General features: G+C 31.5%; 1 protein-coding gene across 1 annotated transcript in view; it reads right to left on the bottom strand.

Annotated features, from left to right (window-relative positions):
- LOC118198640 (uncharacterized) overlaps nt 1-14,427 on the bottom strand; it is a 34,486-nt gene extending 20,059 nt beyond the window's left edge. The window contains exons 1-3 of the mRNA XM_035370372.2: nt 14,273-14,427; nt 11,755-11,862; nt 11,050-11,430 (exon numbers count right to left, since the gene is read on the bottom strand). Of these exons, the coding sequence (XP_035226263.2) occupies nt 11,050-11,430; nt 11,755-11,862; nt 14,273-14,284 (501 nt within the window). The 5' untranslated portion in view covers nt 14,285-14,427. The remainder of the gene's footprint in view (nt 1-11,049; nt 11,431-11,754; nt 11,863-14,272) is intronic.
- Between the last annotated feature and the right edge of the window lie 4,820 nt (nt 14,428-19,247).

Below are 19,247 nucleotides of genomic sequence, written 5' to 3'. Positions count from 1 at the left end.
CGGACATGTTTGTTTATATTTCAAACTTGGTAAAATAGCAGATTTGTTGCCAATCTAGAGAAACTGATCTTTGCCACAACAAAGGTAACGCCTTCTTTTATCACTGCGAATTAAATTATGTTTAATCCATTCTGGAGTTTATTCGAGGAAATAAGTGTTTAAGATTTACTTCGTAATTTTTATTATAGGTATTTTGAGCTTTTATGTATTGTTTTTTGCCTTGTCGGGAAGTGAGAACTGAATTAATTGAATGAGAAATACTGAATCGTCTGTGAAAAACTTTTCTTTTTTGTTTTCTTTGCTCAATTTCTTTTATACATCATTTTAGATTTATTATAGTATTTGAATAGAACATGTTGAAAAGATTAGATAATTCTTTTAATGATATAAATTTATATGCATTCTGAGTTATAATATGAACGAAATGTAACGCTGTTAAGTGAACCTAGCTCCAGAATGTCGCTATGGTAAACAAATATAGTGAATTTTAAAGAGTGCATTTATTCTATTGTGGTTTATGCGTTTATGTGGAAGTAGATTTAGTTCATTTCAATAAAGTTTAAAAACTGAAATGAAAATAGAAAATGTGCTTATAATTTAATATTCATTAAAAGGAAGTCATGCGGTGTACACATCAGATTTTTTCCTAGTATTATCTGAAGTAAAAATGAATTTCTTTTTTTGATTTTAACTTCGGTTGAAGACTAGCTGTTTGATAGAAATACTTTAAGAATGTCAAGAGTGTACTCAAAACTTTTATTGTTACATTTTGCTATGAGTGTGAATTTAATTTAAATCTTCCAGATTTTCGCCTTCAGTGTTAAGTCTTGTATTCAAAATTCTCCGCAATTAAGAGCATTGTAGACTGAGATCCTATTTACCACTGGCTACAATGATCATTAATTCTTTTTTTTAGAATTTAGTGTTTCTCTACTTAATTGCTATTTTATACTGCAAAAATGCATCAGGTACAATTTTAATATTATATATAATTACATAAATTCATGATTTATTGATGAAGAAGAACTTCATTTATTTCTCTCGTTACTTCATGCATGCAGTTCATTATTTCATGCTGAGCAATGTAGTACATGTTCGTCGACACGTCATATTATAATGAAATACCCAGCTGCGGAAAGATAGCTTTCCCTCAAAGCAGAGTTAGGATTGACAGAAAGTGGCAAGGAAAAGTAGGGTTGACAGATTTGGAGCGAAATCCCCCATTTATGAATTCTTACCGGTTTTCCCAGGAATGTTCTCGAAGGTAGGTCAAAAGCTATATATACCCTGCCTGTACGCGAAGTAGGGGAGTATTTTGAATATATTGAGTGCTGTAGTAATGTCTTGAGTTTAGAGATTAGCTCGAGAGCGATCGACTGAGTCGCAAGCTATAATTTAGTGCTTTGCAGGGAAGCTGTCTTCACCGTTATAGCCAGATATTCTGAAGGCTGTGTTGCTCATTGTTTCAGCGTGTTTATCGTAATTTTTCGACAACTGTCTTCGAAGCTGTCCTGGTAATACTGACGAATTAATAATGTTTTGATTCTTCATCAAGTGTTGTCATCAATCATTCCAAACTCACGAACCCGTAGAACGCAGCAATATATTTCAGTACTGTAATTACAGCTTCTAAGGGGAAAAGATCTAAGAATTGAAAGACTGTATACAAACTGAAAGATTTTATTATATGACTAACTGAGAGAGTATATTGATATGTAGGTAAAATGCAACGATATGCAAATGATGAAATTTTTTAAGTGCTTAATTTCAGTCGGATATGTGCTTTAGAAACATAAATAGTATAAAAGCCCGACCGAACGCAATTTTTTCCTTCCCATATGAAACTTTAGAAGTCGTATTAAGTCTTGCCGTTTAACAGTTCCTTACTTTGATTTCGTCGACACGTCATTTTTTCCGCAAACGAACAGTGTCAAAATTCCAGGTGACGGAGGACGGGGACTCCTGCTGCTAACTATTCATCACTACAGCAGATCGTCACGAGTTTTGAGGCCAAGACATCTGTCTCAAAGTCTATCATGTTATATATTTAGATGGTTGTCCCGATCTCTCGATAGACAGTGCTGACGATTTTCCTACGCGCGGAATTTCATTGAGCTTCGGAATCTGGCAACATAATAAAATTTGTAAGAATGATATGTTTATTTTTAGAATCGCTGCATGTTGAATAACGAAATAAAATATGCGTATAGTCATTTTGGTGGAGAAACTTGATAGACGCAATATTTGGAACATTTTATGCTATTGCTACCTCGAATTAACAGCGAGTGTGCTTTTATTTTATTTTAAGCATATCGTTTAGAATTTTGTTTCTTTACTTGTGAATGTGAAATGTCGTTCTAAGGTGACGATATGGATAATATTACACTTCTTAAACAAAGAATGTTAGAGCAAATATTACTCGCTTTGTTATGAAGTTGCTAATAATGATAGTTTCAAAGATGTAAATAATGATGATTTAGAATATCTTTTGATAGATATGTTGAGTGAAATGGAATTATTGGATAATGGTATTCATAATTTATTCTCCGATGCTGAATATGAATCTGATATTTTACATTGTGAAGAATATAAAGACGCTGTCAAACTCGCTATTTTTAAAGCATCTAAAGCTATTCAGAATGTTATACCTGTAACTGCTAATAAATTTCTGGTTTATAATTTGTTCCTAAATATTCCTATTCTTATTTCTCATTCCTGTAATGCGAATTTAGAGACGGTTAAACTTGAGCTATTCCCTGGGGATGTAAAAGAACTTCTAAGTTTGGGGAACACTTTAAGTCCTCTGTCGACGATAACCCGAATCTTTCAACCATTGATAAACCCGTATTTTTGAGCGATTGTTTGGAAGACGAACCAAAGAGATTAAAGACATTAGGGCACAGCTTTAGTATTAGTCCTTTTTGGCGAGAAATTTGTTTGGCGACATTTTGGTGCGATAAATGAAAAATTATGATAACCTTGTTATTTATGGTAACCCTAAATACTGAGCTGAAAAATATGCCGCCATTTCTGTCCACCTAACTTTAACGAATTTGATAGGTATTAGAGCTTTGATGGCAGAGGGATAAACTTCATGTTTTTCTTAAAGTTACTTTCGTGTTAGGAAAGCACAACATTCAAAATATTTTTAAAAAGCTAAAATTTGATAGTTAAAAACGGAGGCTTTTAATATGAGTCTTGACATTTTTTCATGTGTCAACTCTGCATATTATAAACTGCCCCCCAAAGGAAAAAAAAAAAAAAACATTTTTAGTAGCATGAGGTAAACTCTTGGTGTTTCCTTTCCTTTGCATACAAATTTAGACTTCTTAGATGTTTCTTAAAATGGGCAGTGATCAAAATTACCATGGTCTAAAAATACCTTTTTGCCTCATTTGTTAGGGAATTGCATGAATTCATAGACCAAAATCAGGTTTCATTATTGCTTTTATAACATTTTTAGAATTCGTCTGCCTATAAAAAATATAATGTTGCTTAGATTATGGAATATATTGCTTATAATTTACAGTTCTCAAATTTTTGTAAATCTCGCAATCTAATAGCTGTATATAAATAACCTTCACTGAGTAATTACTTTTATTAATAGTATGTTGACATAACAGTCGACTTTTTATTTTAAATTTTATGCAAATTTTCTACATTACTTTAACATTTAATCTAACAGAAATCTGAATTTTTTGTAATAAAAATTCTAATAAAAGTATGAGTACAATTTATATATAAAATTTGACTACATGGCAAGCACTTAGATACTGATTTCAATGTCTTTAAATGTAATTATTATAAATTTTAGATATATTCTTATTAGGTTAAGATATACTGTTATTCTATTATAAAGTTTGATGTGCAGAACATAAGACACACTTTGCCTACGACTCAATCAACCACTTGTGGTAAGATAACTTATCATAACAATTAAATGTAAAATTTAAATTCAAATAAATTTGTAGCCAAAGGCTACACAAATCAATTTAATGCAAAGTTTGTTCAAAACTTAACCGGCATGAAATTTAACCATCAGCAATTATAATGCAAGACTGAAGACTACAAATCTTATCTTATCTAGCAACCTAGTAATATGGCCTCGAAAGGCAAAACATTGTTTGTTTTAGAAACTAAAAATTTCATTTGGATTCTGGTGGGAAAACGGATGGGGAAATTGACAGTAAAGATCCCAAACATAAAATAATTCTGGTTACAAAATAAAGAAACGTTACATTATACTTTGTTCCCTGATTAATTATTCACTACATGAACTAGTGTAATGCATTTTTAAATGCTGTCCAAAACTGAACAGGATTTTGCAAACATATTGACCATATTTTTCGACCTATAGATGCAACACTCCATCACTTCAGAAATAAGATTTACAATTAAGAAATAAGAAGAGAGAGTATTTATGAATAGAAAATAAATATATACGCTGGTAGAGGAAGAAGGATGCCTTCATAAAGGACTTTTTAAGAGAAACTGGCTCAGATTCACATTACATGTAAGGAAAACCACAAAAACTCCCATATAGCCAGCCTGAACTACCACTGTTCAGTGGCTTATCACTCCACCACTAGTGAATTCCAATGTTCGAATCTTTCACAGAAATCATCAGTTATGATGGTTGTTGTTTATTATTACCATTGGTACAGAATTTACTCAGTATGATAATTTAATTTTAGCTTTTAAATTATAATCATAAATTACTTTTAATAAATAGAGTGATTAAAAAATATACGCTTCTTAATATTTTTACCATTTACAAAATTTAATCATAAAAAGTATTTCTAACGCTGGTACAAAATTTACTCATTATAATTTAATTTGATTTCCTTCACTTATATTAAGATTTTTTTATTTTCTTTTAATAACCGAATCTAAGAAACTAAAGTAACATATACTAGTTTGAAATGCATTTGTTAACCTTTTGTAAATTTCATTTTTCATAACATAAAAATTAACCTTTTGTAAATTTAAAATATTAGCTAAATACTAATATAATATAAATATTAACTAACTACTCAAAATATTAATGTTTAATACATTAATATTATATTTTGTAATCTAAAATACTAAACTTTTGTAAATTTCATTACTCATAACATAATCACTGCCATAAATTCATTTACGGTAGTGTTCTAAGAATTTATCATAGCAGTAGTAGAAATGTTGAAAATTAGAGAAAGACTGTTTGTTCTGATGAAGAGCTTATTTTTTAGAATTGTTATTTAGTCTAGATCGGGTTTTGTTGACAATCCGCCATTTTTTCCCGATCTTCAAAGCTCTACCTTGGCGACCGAAGTTTGTCGCCAAATCAAAAATTCGCCGAAAGGACCAATACTAAAGCTGTTCCGAGATTAGTTGATGAAATAAGTATTATAGCAGATACTTATTAAATTACAAATATCTTCTCATTAACATGTCTGGTGATAAAATTAGAATAATTCAAGATCACCTCGAATTTTTGGGAAACAGTACGCCAATGTGACATCTATCACCTACAGCCTTCAATGAAGTTTTCATTGACTACAACTGAAAGTTGCAGGCTGTGAGTGCTTTAAGGGAAAATATGGGAGCATGTGGTCGTGTCTCAGCACCCAAAAGTTTACATGGGTTTCTTGATGACATCTGTTGAGGATGGCTTATTCACGCCAAAAGAGAGAAAATTTCACAAGGAATTTTACCGCTTTCCATCAGTTTTCGCAGAAGACATGGAAGGAGCACTTACAACTCAAAAGATAAGAAGTGAGAAACTGGTTTATTTTACATTTAATTATTTACAGCAGCTAAAACTGTGAAACTATGCTAATATTGATACGTATTCAAAAACTAAAGCGTACTGCTGCTGGTCTGTGTTTCTTGTGAAGAAATCGAGAACATAATTTTAATAATAGTGACAAAAAGGAAAAGTCTTTTTGTATTAAAGGCTTATTGCTTCTTTTTGCATTAAATACAAAAAGAAGCACAATGTTTCAATCTGTAAAAGTCCAAATACAATTCCAGTTCTTCTCTTTACTTATACTAATCAAATGAGTATATTTACTCCTAACGGTACTTATTTACAAACCGATCGAATCTACATCAGTGGCCCAACTGCATTACTAAATCAATTCGATGCATTTTAGATGGAAGTCAGTCGAGTGATCAAGTCGAGCGTCAGTGTCTTTAAACATACGACATCCTCTGTTATTTGAAGGCTCTCTTCCTTTTGTTCGCTTTATGATTCACTATATGCATATTCATATCTATATCACTTAGGTGTTCAAATAGTTCTTTCTGAATTACGCTATTATTGGATCTTGCGAAGTAGTGAAGCCCTTAAACGGATCCGTTGTAGTTGTTTATCTTGTAAACTGTCGCAAATGCTACCGAGTATCCAAACAGAAGCTCCGCTGCTGTCAAAATGAATTGCATTCTCCAAACCGTTCACCACAACTAGAAGTTATTCATATGCTCGACCACTTGAATTGTATCTGGGACTAGTCAGGAGCTTGACAACTGATACGTTTATGATGCCATTTCAGAGACGTATCGATCGATGTGACGCTCTTACCCCATCTTTACTGACAACGCCATCAACTTTCACACCACAAGCAAAGAATTGGCCTCGCTTTGGAATGCCATAACGTTTAATACAATCCAAAATATTTGTGCTACAAACGGCGCTGATTGGAAATTCATTGTGTCACGGGCGTCGTTGAAGGGAATATTGCTGGGAGCGTTGAATAGTATTAAGTAAATGAAGTCTTAGAAAATCGCTTGGTCGTTCGTTGCTGGATGAAGAAGCACTCTCTACTGCATTAGTAGGAGTTGAAGCCACTGTTAAGAGGAATATCTGGAAAGGGCTATTGTTGAAAGGGTAAACGTAGGTCGGGACGGAAAATGCAGATTATGTGTACTGCGTGTTAATAGCGAAGAAGTGATCTGATAGGTGTAACAGGTCATATCTCTTAAGGTGACGAAGGTGTCCTGACCTCTCAATAGACAGTGCTATTCGTGATGTCAGTCACGATTGTCCTACGCTGTGGAGTTTCATTGGACTTTGGAATCATGCAACTGAAAAAATTGTAGAATGACACGTTTATTTTTTTAAAACAATGTATGTTGAATAACGAAATAAAATGTCCATATAAACTCAAAATTTGGCAATGAAGGCTAGAATGGAAGGCTATCTTCTACTAGCTGTCTGTTCTCACCTCTATCCGTCAACATAATAATTCAGCGTTATGTTGATTTGCTCGTAGATCCAATTCTGCCTTACTTGCAGCATATCCCAGGAAGAGATATTTAGCACAACAACGTTAGACCGCATGTTGCTCGTGCTACTGTGAGTAGCCAGCAAGCATATGACTTGCTACTAACCACCACAATGATCCAGATGTAAAAAGGCATCAGACACAATGAGCCTGATTTCTTAAGATGTTTCAGAAAATATACAAAGCTTGCTGACATAAAATATAGTTACCCGAGCTTGCTTATATACTATAGTTAATTGATTGCTTGATTGGTATACTAAAATGCTCTACAAGAAATATAACTGACTTGTTGAAATATCATAACTTGAAGTATAACTAGGTAAACAGATTATCTCTTAATATGAAATTTAAGAGTGATAAATTACTTGACTAAGTTTTTAATTATTGGGCTTCTAAAATCTAAATGTAATGTCAGTGGCATTTCTTTTTAAAACGTATCTCATATTAAACCGAATATAGTAAATAGGTTTCCGCCATTACATTTAAGCTGCCTCAGCCATTTTTCACAACTATATTGTAAATATATCTTAATTTAAGAAAATTTTACAATTTAATGAGACTACTTTAAAATATCATGAACATACTTTATTTACAGAAATACTCTCATTCATTTTTATACATTTAAACATATCAGCGGTCAACAAATGTGACGCAGTTCTATACAGCATAATAATACAACTTTAGCAACTACGTTACATCTAATTACCACAAATAAAGCGAAAGCTTGGCATATATTTCTATAAATAATGAAAACAAAGGAGCGTCCTTCATTTATGTTGATAACGGAACCACATTCACCATCCCTGAATATCCATTGAGCGTTCAGGTAAACCATGTTGAACGCGACATCTTTACATCTGAAGAATTCGTCATTTTGTGAGAACTATCCTGGAATCTTGGAAAGCTGAGAGAAAAGAGAAGACCTTTTATAATGATTAAATTAAAAAATGTCATTAAGCATTTTATTCTGTCTTATCACTTAGCGGTATAAGACATTTTAATAAAAGCTATGAATCATTCTTCAAAATTCATAATAAAGAATATCATAGCTTTTTTACTATGTATATGTAAGCATGAATATTAAAATTCGATTAATCTAATGACATAATATTTTGTTTGATATAAAAACAAAAACTGTGATTTATATGTATTGAAATCAGGTGTACATATTTAGGTTGCACTGTCTTCTCAAAAGCGTTACTGATTTTTAAACTTCATGTCCAATTTATATGTCAAAACAAAAGTATCATAGTTTGTGCTTTTTAATAAAGAAGAGGAAAATATTGAGTGCTGCAAAAAAGGGACGAAACAGTGAGAAATGATAAGTTTTTTTTATTTCTATTAAAACGAAATACGTGACTTCAAATTAATAATTGTCTTTGGTTTAGCATAAACTTAAATATGTTGATGTTCCAGACTGAGGGTTCGAGAACATTGGCCTTAATAAATGTGTTGAAGGAGATCCACGAGCTCTCAAAAGAAAAGTAAGAATATTATATTCTAGAATAAAATTTCTCGGCATGTTTCATATATGCTAAAACCATTAGGTCTTAAGCAAAAGTTTATTAAAAGAAGATAAGAATTAGAAGTGCATGTGTTTAATCTAGAGTTTAAAACGATTTTCAGCGATAAATGGCCATTCATTTGAATAGCTGAGTGGATATTGCATCCGTCTTCCAGTAACACTGACGTGAAGGAAATGAAAAGCATTTGTCCCATTTGCTATTGGGCCCTATAGGCCAGCAAATCAAAGCAACAAATTCATTATAAACAAGTGCTCAATTACAATAAAACAATTAAATTTAATTTATTGCATTATTTCAAAAGGAAGAGCATCAGATAAATTCAAAAAACAGTAGTCTAATGGTATGAGTTAGATTCTAAAACGAGCAATGGGGGTCCACTCATTCTTTTCACATATATTTTTGTGTTATGTATATTTTTAATTTTATTATAACGAAGTAACCAGAAAATTTATTTAAGAAATCCAAACTTATATAAAAATAATTCAATGTTACTTTTAAAATGCTAAAATGTAAGATTAGTTGGTATACAGGTTGAAGCAAAACACAAAGAAATAAAAATTCTTCCTAAAAGGAATAATGCCTTGGTGAAAACCTCTTTAGAACAACCCGTTCACCGGAATTTGAACGCTGAATGTTCAGCAGTTTCAGCAACTCGGCCGAGATAATGGAAAACGTAAAAGCAATACGAAACCACTTCACAAGAAACCTTTTAACATTAAGTTCCTTAGAGATAACATGCAGCACAATTAATGAATACTACCAGAGTTTTTTTTTTTTTAATTTGTATAGATTTGAAGGAATAAATATATATGACAGATGTGTTAACGCGATATCAGAGTATATGCCGAAGCCACTATAACTGTACGAGTTGTCCCATCTCCAAACGATGCACTTGGTATTCACTAAGAGATTCTGTAGTAAAAATTATCTCCTTTTAGACCGTTACCATTCCGTGTTAATACAATGAGAGAATATATTGCGTTGATGCTTTTAGTTTGGCTAGAAAAGTGGAAAAGAGAAAGTCTTAAAAAAGTAATTATAGTGTTAGATAACATCATGCATTGCAATGGTGATTGGGAAAGATTTATGTTGGGAGCTCTAGAAACAGCCATGAATGATAATAGATTACCTATAGTAAAAATAAATAGGAAAGATAGTCAGTCAGCTTATAGAAAGTCATGTTTTAAATAACTGACAGTCCTTTTATTTTTAAACATCGATAATAAGATCAAAATGAATGCTTGGACACTAATGCGAGGGCAATACGAATTTCAGGTCGATGTATCGAGATGAAAGATATATGTTTTGAGACGAAGAATAGCTGTAAGCCAGGATAATTGATTAATGCCATCGTTACTCCTGTGTCCGGAAGATATTAGGCATAACTCTAAAGAAAACAAGAACTGAAAATCTTACCGAGAAAGTTTCTTTGATTGTAATTGACAGTATATTAGAACATGGCACCTCTGAGCAATGCCGATACTAGCCTTTATTGTACGATCGGCCCCGCATGTGCGAATTAAAATTGGCCCACCTTATTTACAGAAATATAATACGTTTGATAATCATTTTGCCGCCCTACAGTATATTCGAAACTGAAAAGGTACCATTTTAATGAAAAAAATGTAATAATTTATGGCAATTTGTAATTATATTATATTATATGAAAAAATGAATTAAAGAAATTTCTTAAGACTATTCTCTGTTACTCTATTACTTTGTAATGGATATTAATACTTGTAGGGTTTCATTTGGTCTGGTCCAATAATCCTAAAAAACATGAAGCGAGTTATAGCTATATCTGAATCAACGACAGTCATGAGAAAGTTTAAAATAACCTTTTTATTTTAAACAAGAATTTAGAACCAAAAGCACTTCCTTGTGGTACAATTTCCACAACTTGTAGTGCAACATAAAATAGAACTGTTCAAATTAAATCAAATGTTGAATAGTAAGGTCGAATAATTGCAACTGTCAAAACCACGATGCCAGAAACGCGCTTTGTGTTAAAATCCAAATTCCTCAATTTGAATACTAGCTACTCATTTGCATTCTGCTGAAGATTACGGAAAAGAGAAGTTATAATAATGGCTGAAAGTATAAATATCTTGAGAAATATGTAGGGAAATTAACATAAATTTCCCTACATATTTCTCAAAAATTTATGTGTTCAATTTGATCCAAAGCACTGTTAATAAAGGACTTTTTAGTAATCTTCCCAAAATCTGAACTTACCCTTGAAATTCAGTTCAGTAGTAGGAATATTTGGGTACCCTATATGGAATAGCATGAGATGGAGCATAATGAGCGCCAGCGTGATGAAGTGGTGCATAATGAACTGGAGCTGAATAGACTGGAGCATGAGGTACTGGTGCTGGGACATGGAGGGGAGCTGCTGAGTGGACTCCGACAGCAGCGGGATTCTGATTGGCAGTTCCTGGTTCATTGGTTTTGACTTGAGCTCTGAAACCGTGATGATCGGCAACATAGTCTACTTGACGATGGATTCCATGGGCATCTACGTATCCGTAGCTTCCTTTTACAGCTCCTTTGCCGTCTCCGCTTTCCTTTCGGAACTGTTTATTACCATAATCATCTTTTACATCGTAACCGTAATCGTAGGGTTGAGGTGCATGCTAAGGAGAAAAAGAATATGCTAAATGTTAAAAGGAATATTTAATATTACTTTACTATAGACACTATATTCTTTCATAAAAGTATGTGGACACTAAGTTAATTTTTTAAGTATAATTTTTCAATTTGTTTTATTTTATAAACACGTTTTTCTTTTTAAATATCCGAAAAGCTTCCTAACAGGGAAATTTAATGTAATTAACATGATGGATATTGAAGCTGTATTTAAAAATTAGTAGCTTAAACATTTAGAAAAGTGGTATAAAGATGGGAAATCCATTATAGAGGAAAAGACTATAAATGAATGTCTAAAAGTTTATGCTTACATAGTCATAAGGTCCTGCATGGCCATGACCATATCCATACCCATGTGAGGGATAATGATGTCCGTACTGAGCTGCAGCAAGGGCTGCGAAAGCGAAGACAACGGCAACCTAAAATTTTATGCAATATTAAATAAACTGCGAAATAGATACAAACAAGTATAAACAAAACTTACATACGTAAAAATTTTATATGCATCATTTTCCCCCTCTTATTTCTCAATCCATTTTTTTAAGAATTAACCTAACACTCCCGTAAAGTACTCCAGCAAAAAAAGAGTAATAGTAATTTTATACTGTGACTCTACTTACGTTCGAATATTTTTTAATATAAAAAATATTAATCATTTACCAGTTTAAAAGTATGACTTTTGCATAAAGGTATACAAGGAATATTTTAAAAAGTTTTTGTATTTAATAAATTTATATATCTTAAATACTTTTAAATTTAAAAAATCTGCAGCTTTTTCTTCTTAAAACCATGTGTATCGAGAACACACACGTTCTTCTAAAATCTTCTTGGTGTTCTTATAACATTTACACGTTGCATCGCAAGTTAATTCCTATTTATTGAAATTAAGATTTAATCAAAGAATATAAACGAAATATTTTATGCATTTTAACACAATAATAATCTAGACTAAATTTTAACTTCATTTTTGGCAAATGGGAGTTAAACATTTCGTAATTTATTTTTTATAATGAGTATAACATTTTCCTAACTATCAGGATTGGAGGACCGCGTAAAAAGTTATATTTTACATAAAATCTATTTTGTTTTAAATTAAAAATCTCTGTATTTTATGAAAATTAGCTAAAAGAAACGTCTGAAGGTCATCAGTATTAAAAATGGAATTCACATTTTAAAATACTCGTTTTTATGAGTATGTCACTATTATCATACGCCGTGCATTATTTTTATTGTATGATGTAAATATATATGTATATATACATTATTATATCACATAAGAATAATGATAAGTAAAACAAAGATTTTACTTATTATTAAAAATTAATTGCCTTAAAATTTGAACTCTGCGTTTAACGAAAATTATATTTAACAATTTAACTCTTAAAAAATACACCTATGTTTATTTAAGAAACTGAATTTAAACATTGTGAATTAAGTAGGGAATAAAAACTCTTGTATCTTGAGATTTGAAAGAAAAAATATTAATTTCCAGGAATTTACCTTTCTCTGGAATCTTTTGAAATCAAAGTAAGATTAGAGTAGGCAGGATTATTTCAAATATTAACATAGATAACTACCAAATACGAGCGTGAAATTCTAAATTATTTCAAGAATATTAAGAATATGGCAGTCAAAGCTACTATGAAGTGATATCAAAATGATCACTGAAATTCCTATAACTGCGAAGCAACACTTCTATTGAATGCAGTAACACTAATTTTTCCACAGTTTTTAATTAAAATATTTAACTGTTCTACAGATCAGGATTTGAAGAATTCAAATGACGAAAACAGTGCACAGATTACAGATTTTGAATTTCGATTTTGTTCCCGAATGACGCGAAATTGGATAATTTGTATATGTCCTACCTGTAATAACACTTTAAGCACAATCTACATTCATTTAGCGATGTTTATTAATTTACCTGTATCATTCATTAAAGTACAAGAGATAAGATTGTCATTAACAGATAGGAAAAATCAATAAAAGATCTTTAAAATATCAATTAATGCTTTGTTAAAACTATTGCTGTGATTTATCATAATAAATGGATTCGAAATTATGGCATTTTAATTTGCACTGTACAATATATTATTGTTTTAACAGTTCGTGTAACACAGAATGTACACACTATATTTACAAAAGAATGTATATTAGTTATAAGTTAATAACACTTTCCTTTTTATCTCTTATATTTGATTTCGCTTTAATGCATGTTTACTTTCACACTTATGCAAACGCTAAAGGAGACAAAACAGAGTTTTATGAAATATTTGAAAAATTATTTTTCCACTCTGATTTGTTTATTTATTAATTTCTTTTTCAGAATATTTAGGTTCTTGACGAAAAAGGACTTGCGTTATTTTTTGAAATATATTTCAAATCGAAAACCTGAATCTAATTCGTTATATGAGAGACAGAGTAACAAATGAATCTGAACCTGTGCATTCTATCAGTACTTGCAGTACTGTAACATGATGAGTTTCATGATTTCTTAAACCTTCATTTTTTTCACTACTTATGGTTGACAAAATGTTTAAGCAAATAATCTGGGCCATTACTGCATTTAAAGACAGACCTTGCGGATTCCTTTCAAGAAGTAATAAGAATGCTTAACAGTTTTATAGATCAAATCTCGAGCAAGATTTCTGTTGCTCTTCCAAGATTAGGCAATATTGATTCAGTTACATATTTCAGACCTTTTGATGAGATTGTTAAGCCAATATGAATATCCAGTCATTTGCAGTCAATAAATATTCAGTGAAGAAAAATAAAGAAACTCTAACTGCTCATCAGAAAATTTGTTAAACACCACAATATTCTTCTTACCTTAAGTATCATGTTTCAGGATGTAAAGAAAGCACCTCACTTCTGCTGTTTATCCTACCTTACTCAGCTTTCACTTTTATGCCTCCATCCTCAAAGCGCCGACAGTATTTATACCTTGTAGAATGGCAACATGTTAGCTAGGAAGCGATACCTTCCGAGATGGGAATTCTAGGTCAAGCTGATTTCAAACTGAGATTACACACGCATTGTGAGCGGGAACAAATGTCTATACAAAAGGCCGAGGAAGAAACCCTATTGTCCCCTTAAATGAGTGCTGGTCAAACATGCCGGCCAAATGGGACTACGTCGTTACATTGTAAAAACGAGCGAAAGTGGTAGGAATCTGTGTGTTTGTGCGTTATGATACCACGCCTCAAATATTGCGTTTGAAGACAGATTGAAGAATTACGAAACATAGCTATTTTTTCAAAGCTCTCCTAAACAGTTGGGGTGATGTTTAAGTATCAGGTCGAAAACGTATACCAGAGCATTGGTTTTAGTTAACAATGGTTGCTTGTTTACAATGTAGGTTAATAGCAGAATTTTTTTTAAGTAATGGTATAGATCATCTATGCCACCCGCTGTCTTTTAATTTACTAACAAGATCCTGTTACCATGAATTTCTCTTTAGGTTAGTTAAAAATCAATAAAAGTTTGATTCATGAGTTTCTGTATGAATTGCTAAAGGAAGAATAAAATGGTTTCTCAATATTTCCTTTCGAAAGGAACAAGTGTTGGTATATTAAACAATGTAGCTTGATGATGTAAAGTATCTCTAGATTTATTTAAAAATTGTGAGGCTATACAGAACCCTACATCACTATGTTATTTTATGGCATGGAGAGGAAAGAGCAAAGTTAGCTCATTTGCATTAACCACTGCAGGTCGAGAACTTATACCAACATGTAAAATAATGTCCACAGAAATTATGCCGTAACACAAATAATTAGTGCATATGTAAGTAAACATTATATTAAATATTTTTTTTTGAAATTTACATTTGTAAAACAATTAAATAAAGAAAATGCATTTATGTAATATTACTTCAAGGTTAAAATTTAACTAGACGGTATTTTATTTTACAGTTAGCAGTACGGTCTTAATTTTTTGGGAGGGGACGGGGAGATCTGTTCGATGATGAATTTGTTTGCCTTTATTAGTTTACTTGTTGCTATTACTAGGTAATAAAGATTGATAAAATTTTCTAGAAATGACTTCACGGGGTTCAGAAATATACTTTAGAATAAGATAATGTTATAATTTAGACAGTGGAAAAGAATTTCTTCGCAAAGTACTTCTGCATAAATTCTAGCGAAAACAAGGAGTACTTATTTAAATGTCAATAATAATATGGCAACTACATTAAAAAATTTTATATAATAAAATTATAACAGAAAAAATTTTTAAAAAAATCTGAAAGCTTTCAGATTTTATATTACGCTCAAAGGGGGGATTTTACTTACACACACATATACGTTTCGAGAGCATTTGGGTTAATGTCCCTTTGGACTAAAAATATTAAAAACAGCATATTTGAAAATTTCCGGCAGACGGTATCGCCCTGAGGATATAGCAGTACTGTTTCTATCCCTACACTCATAACTATAGTGCATTGATTTCATCAGATATCTTTTTATATATGTAGCTCATTTACCTTTGAGAGACCTTTGGACGCAGTATAACGTATATTATAAACTTTGCTATATCAAGAATATTTCGATAGCATGGGAGTGTATTATGACGAATTATATAATGGTAGTTTGGAAAATGTGTTTAAGACGTTGTGTGAATAGTACAGTTAAAAAAATTTAAAAAAGGAAAGGAGCCGGAAGAGATTGTAGAAGAAATTTTTAAACTCGCTAAAGATCTAAAATTTTTAAACTCGCTAAAGATCTAAAATTGGTATGCGAAGTAGAAGGAGTAGGGAAAATTCTAGATTGTAAAACAAAAGAAACCTTCAGAGGAAGATCTGATGGAATTGAAAGCACAAAGATTGGAAGAAAAAGGAGCAAGAGAGGAAGAAGAGGGGCTTGAAAAGAAATTCACTGCAAAGAGTTTATCAGATTCTTTTTCTGGACTAAGTCGAACGACTCTCCCCAGTTTCGAACCACTGGATCCGAACGATTTACAAAAGCAGAATGTATCATTCAACATTCTGTGAAACATTCACGAAGAAAAAAGAAAGAAAAAATTCAAACTTAGCAGGTTCTTCATCAAGAAAACTTCTATCTCGATCCAGGAACATGGACATGGCCTTGACGATCCACAACTCAGTGCAAGTAAACATCAGTGACTGATTTTGTAAATTCCGCATGTATTAAATTTTACAATAACTTTTGATTGCATTTTGTAGCTTATATTATACTCAGTGTAGTGTTATTATAGCAGTATCCACAATACAAAGTTTCCCATTTTGTATTTTTAATAACAGTATGAATAATAAACTAGTACTTAAAATGCAGAGAGCCTTTGAGTTTAACCCCATAATGTTTTAACATTATCTAAGGTGAAATATTAAAAATGGTAAGCAATCAAAAGACAGAAGTGGAAAATATTATAGATAATAGACAGAAGTTAGAAACAACAGAGGTGGAAAATATTACCATTTCATATAAAATAATACTCTTAGTAAATACTTGGCCGATTAGATCGACTTACGACCTTTCAGCTAGAAAGAAAGTTAATGGAAATGTCGGTGATTAAGTTTGTATATAATAAAAAATTTTTTGTCGGTGATGACATTGATACTGCGAGAAGTAATATATAGACTATAAAGTTTTCATAACACAATATACCAACACACGCATATATTTCATATACTCATAGAAATGTAATTGATTACAGAATAGAAACGGCGGACATGACATTAGCAGCACAGAAGAAAGCAAGCAAAGAATATCTAGATTGCATTATTAATGTTAGACTAAGAATAACAAAATTATGGTTCTACTTTATTTCTGTTGGTTATTTAAGGTTTTACTTTGCAAAATTTAATATTATCAGCAGCTAAAAGACGTTTCGTGTTATGTAAGCTCATAGTTCAATTATATAAGAAAATAATGTAGGATTAATTTTGAGATGACGCAATTCAGAAATATTTGTTATCAGCAAATTATTCATTTTGGGATAGTGGTGTGTGGTGTGGTGTATTTAATTATGGCAAAGCCCACTAGGGCTATCTACCTAAGGGGAGGGATACCTTCGTGGAGAACGTTCTAAGGGAAACTGGCTCGTATACACGTTACACAAACGAAAACACCCATGCAGCCAGCCCGTTCGCGGGATTCGAACCTCAGACCGAACTACCAGTGTTCACCGACTTTACCGCTCGGCCGCTGGTGGGCCATTTTGGGATAGAAAAGGGAAATAACTGAGCTGAAAAGGAGATTTAAGGAGCTGTTACAAATTAAAGTTAGAATTTCATCTTGCATACACATTTAGTGAACTGTATTTAAGATGGACGCATAGTGTTCCAGAAGGCGGCTTCTGTGGAAGTGGTTGTTTTAAAGAAGACTACCATCGGTCATCACGATTACCGGTTTGTGTAATGGATTCATTCTTTTCAAGAATTTTGGAGCCTGGTAAAGAAAAGTATTGAAGCAGACTTGGTGATTTATCAATTTATATTTCGTGTTTTGATTCTTAAAAATTTCTATGATTTACATTGAATTCTGCTTTTATTTGAGATTGAATATGCCGTTCTTTACCATTTGCTAGTCATTGTTTAAGGATACTTTCAGACTTTTATTTTGTGCCTTGAATTATGAAATTATGATTTTCTGAATTATTAAATAACGCTGGTTTTATTATATCGCATTCCTTTACAACTCAGAGGTCTTTTTTCATTCTCATTTCATTTTAGTTAAAGACAAACACGTTTATTCTTTTTTGCAAATTTTTCTTCTCATTAATCCTTAACAATAACTTACATTTATATCCTAAATTTGTGATTATCCTGAATTTGTTTTCAATTTGTACAGCAGTGAAGATGCAATTTATTATGCATATTTTATGTATTTCAGTACATATAGTTGTTTATTAATACCATTGTAATGACAAATTTACGGATTACTTTAGAAGAAACAGAGAGAATAATGTAAAAACAATTTGCAAAATATTTGCCTTAGAGTCTTACATTTAATTTTCTGAAGTTCTTTAAACAAATAACATTATTAAAAAAGGGGGGAAAAGACAGTCTATAGAATTTTACGTTATTAGTTTTGCTTATTAATTTCAAAATAATTGACTACTTATTAAAATATTCATCTAACCAATTCTGCCTATTTGTTCTTCTCTTTTATTAATTACTTTCATTCCTGAAACAGTCCGAACTAAAATAAATCGGCCGTCGTGTTAATATCAACCACCTATCGTATTTTTTGCCAATTTTCTTCAAAATATCATTATTAATCTTTAGCCCTTTTTTCTAAATTAATGCCTTTACTTTATGTTTTGCAGACATTCTAAACCTAAGATTAATCACTTAAAGTTTATGAAATTGAAAGCATATTACGTATTTTGAATTGTAAATTTTTAAATAAACATAATAAACAAAAATAACCTCAAAAGCAGAATTAAGCTAATTTTGACGTCAGACGAAGATAGATTTGCGTTCAAATATTGGAAATAAAAAAAACTGATGTAAGCAATGTACTTCAGAAATCTAATGCGTTATTTAATATATTTAGCGTCACTAAGATACGAACATATATTGCGTCACTAAGAATTTAGGTTTATAATAAATAAAATTTAGGTTTCAGAAATATTGGAAATATGTTTTTTAATGTTTACATTTCTTAATCTTTTCAAATATTTTAGTTTGCTTCCGAAATTAAGAAAGACTGACGTTCGCGAATAACTGCATTTAATGGTTTTGGTCGAATCAGAGAGCAATCTTCTTAGAGAAAACTGCATAATTACGGGTATTAATGTCATTTTATAGCCTGAGAAGTATTGGTTAGGGGTGGTCGTTTAG

The sequence above is a fragment of the Stegodyphus dumicola genome, chromosome 3 (genome assembly GCF_044657685.1).
Source record: "Stegodyphus dumicola isolate Sdum_Otavi_A_Nest chromosome 3, ASM4465768v1".
Classification (NCBI taxonomy): domain Eukaryota; kingdom Metazoa; phylum Arthropoda; class Arachnida; order Araneae; family Eresidae; genus Stegodyphus; species Stegodyphus dumicola.
This window is presented reverse-complemented; position numbering and strand designations above follow the sequence as displayed.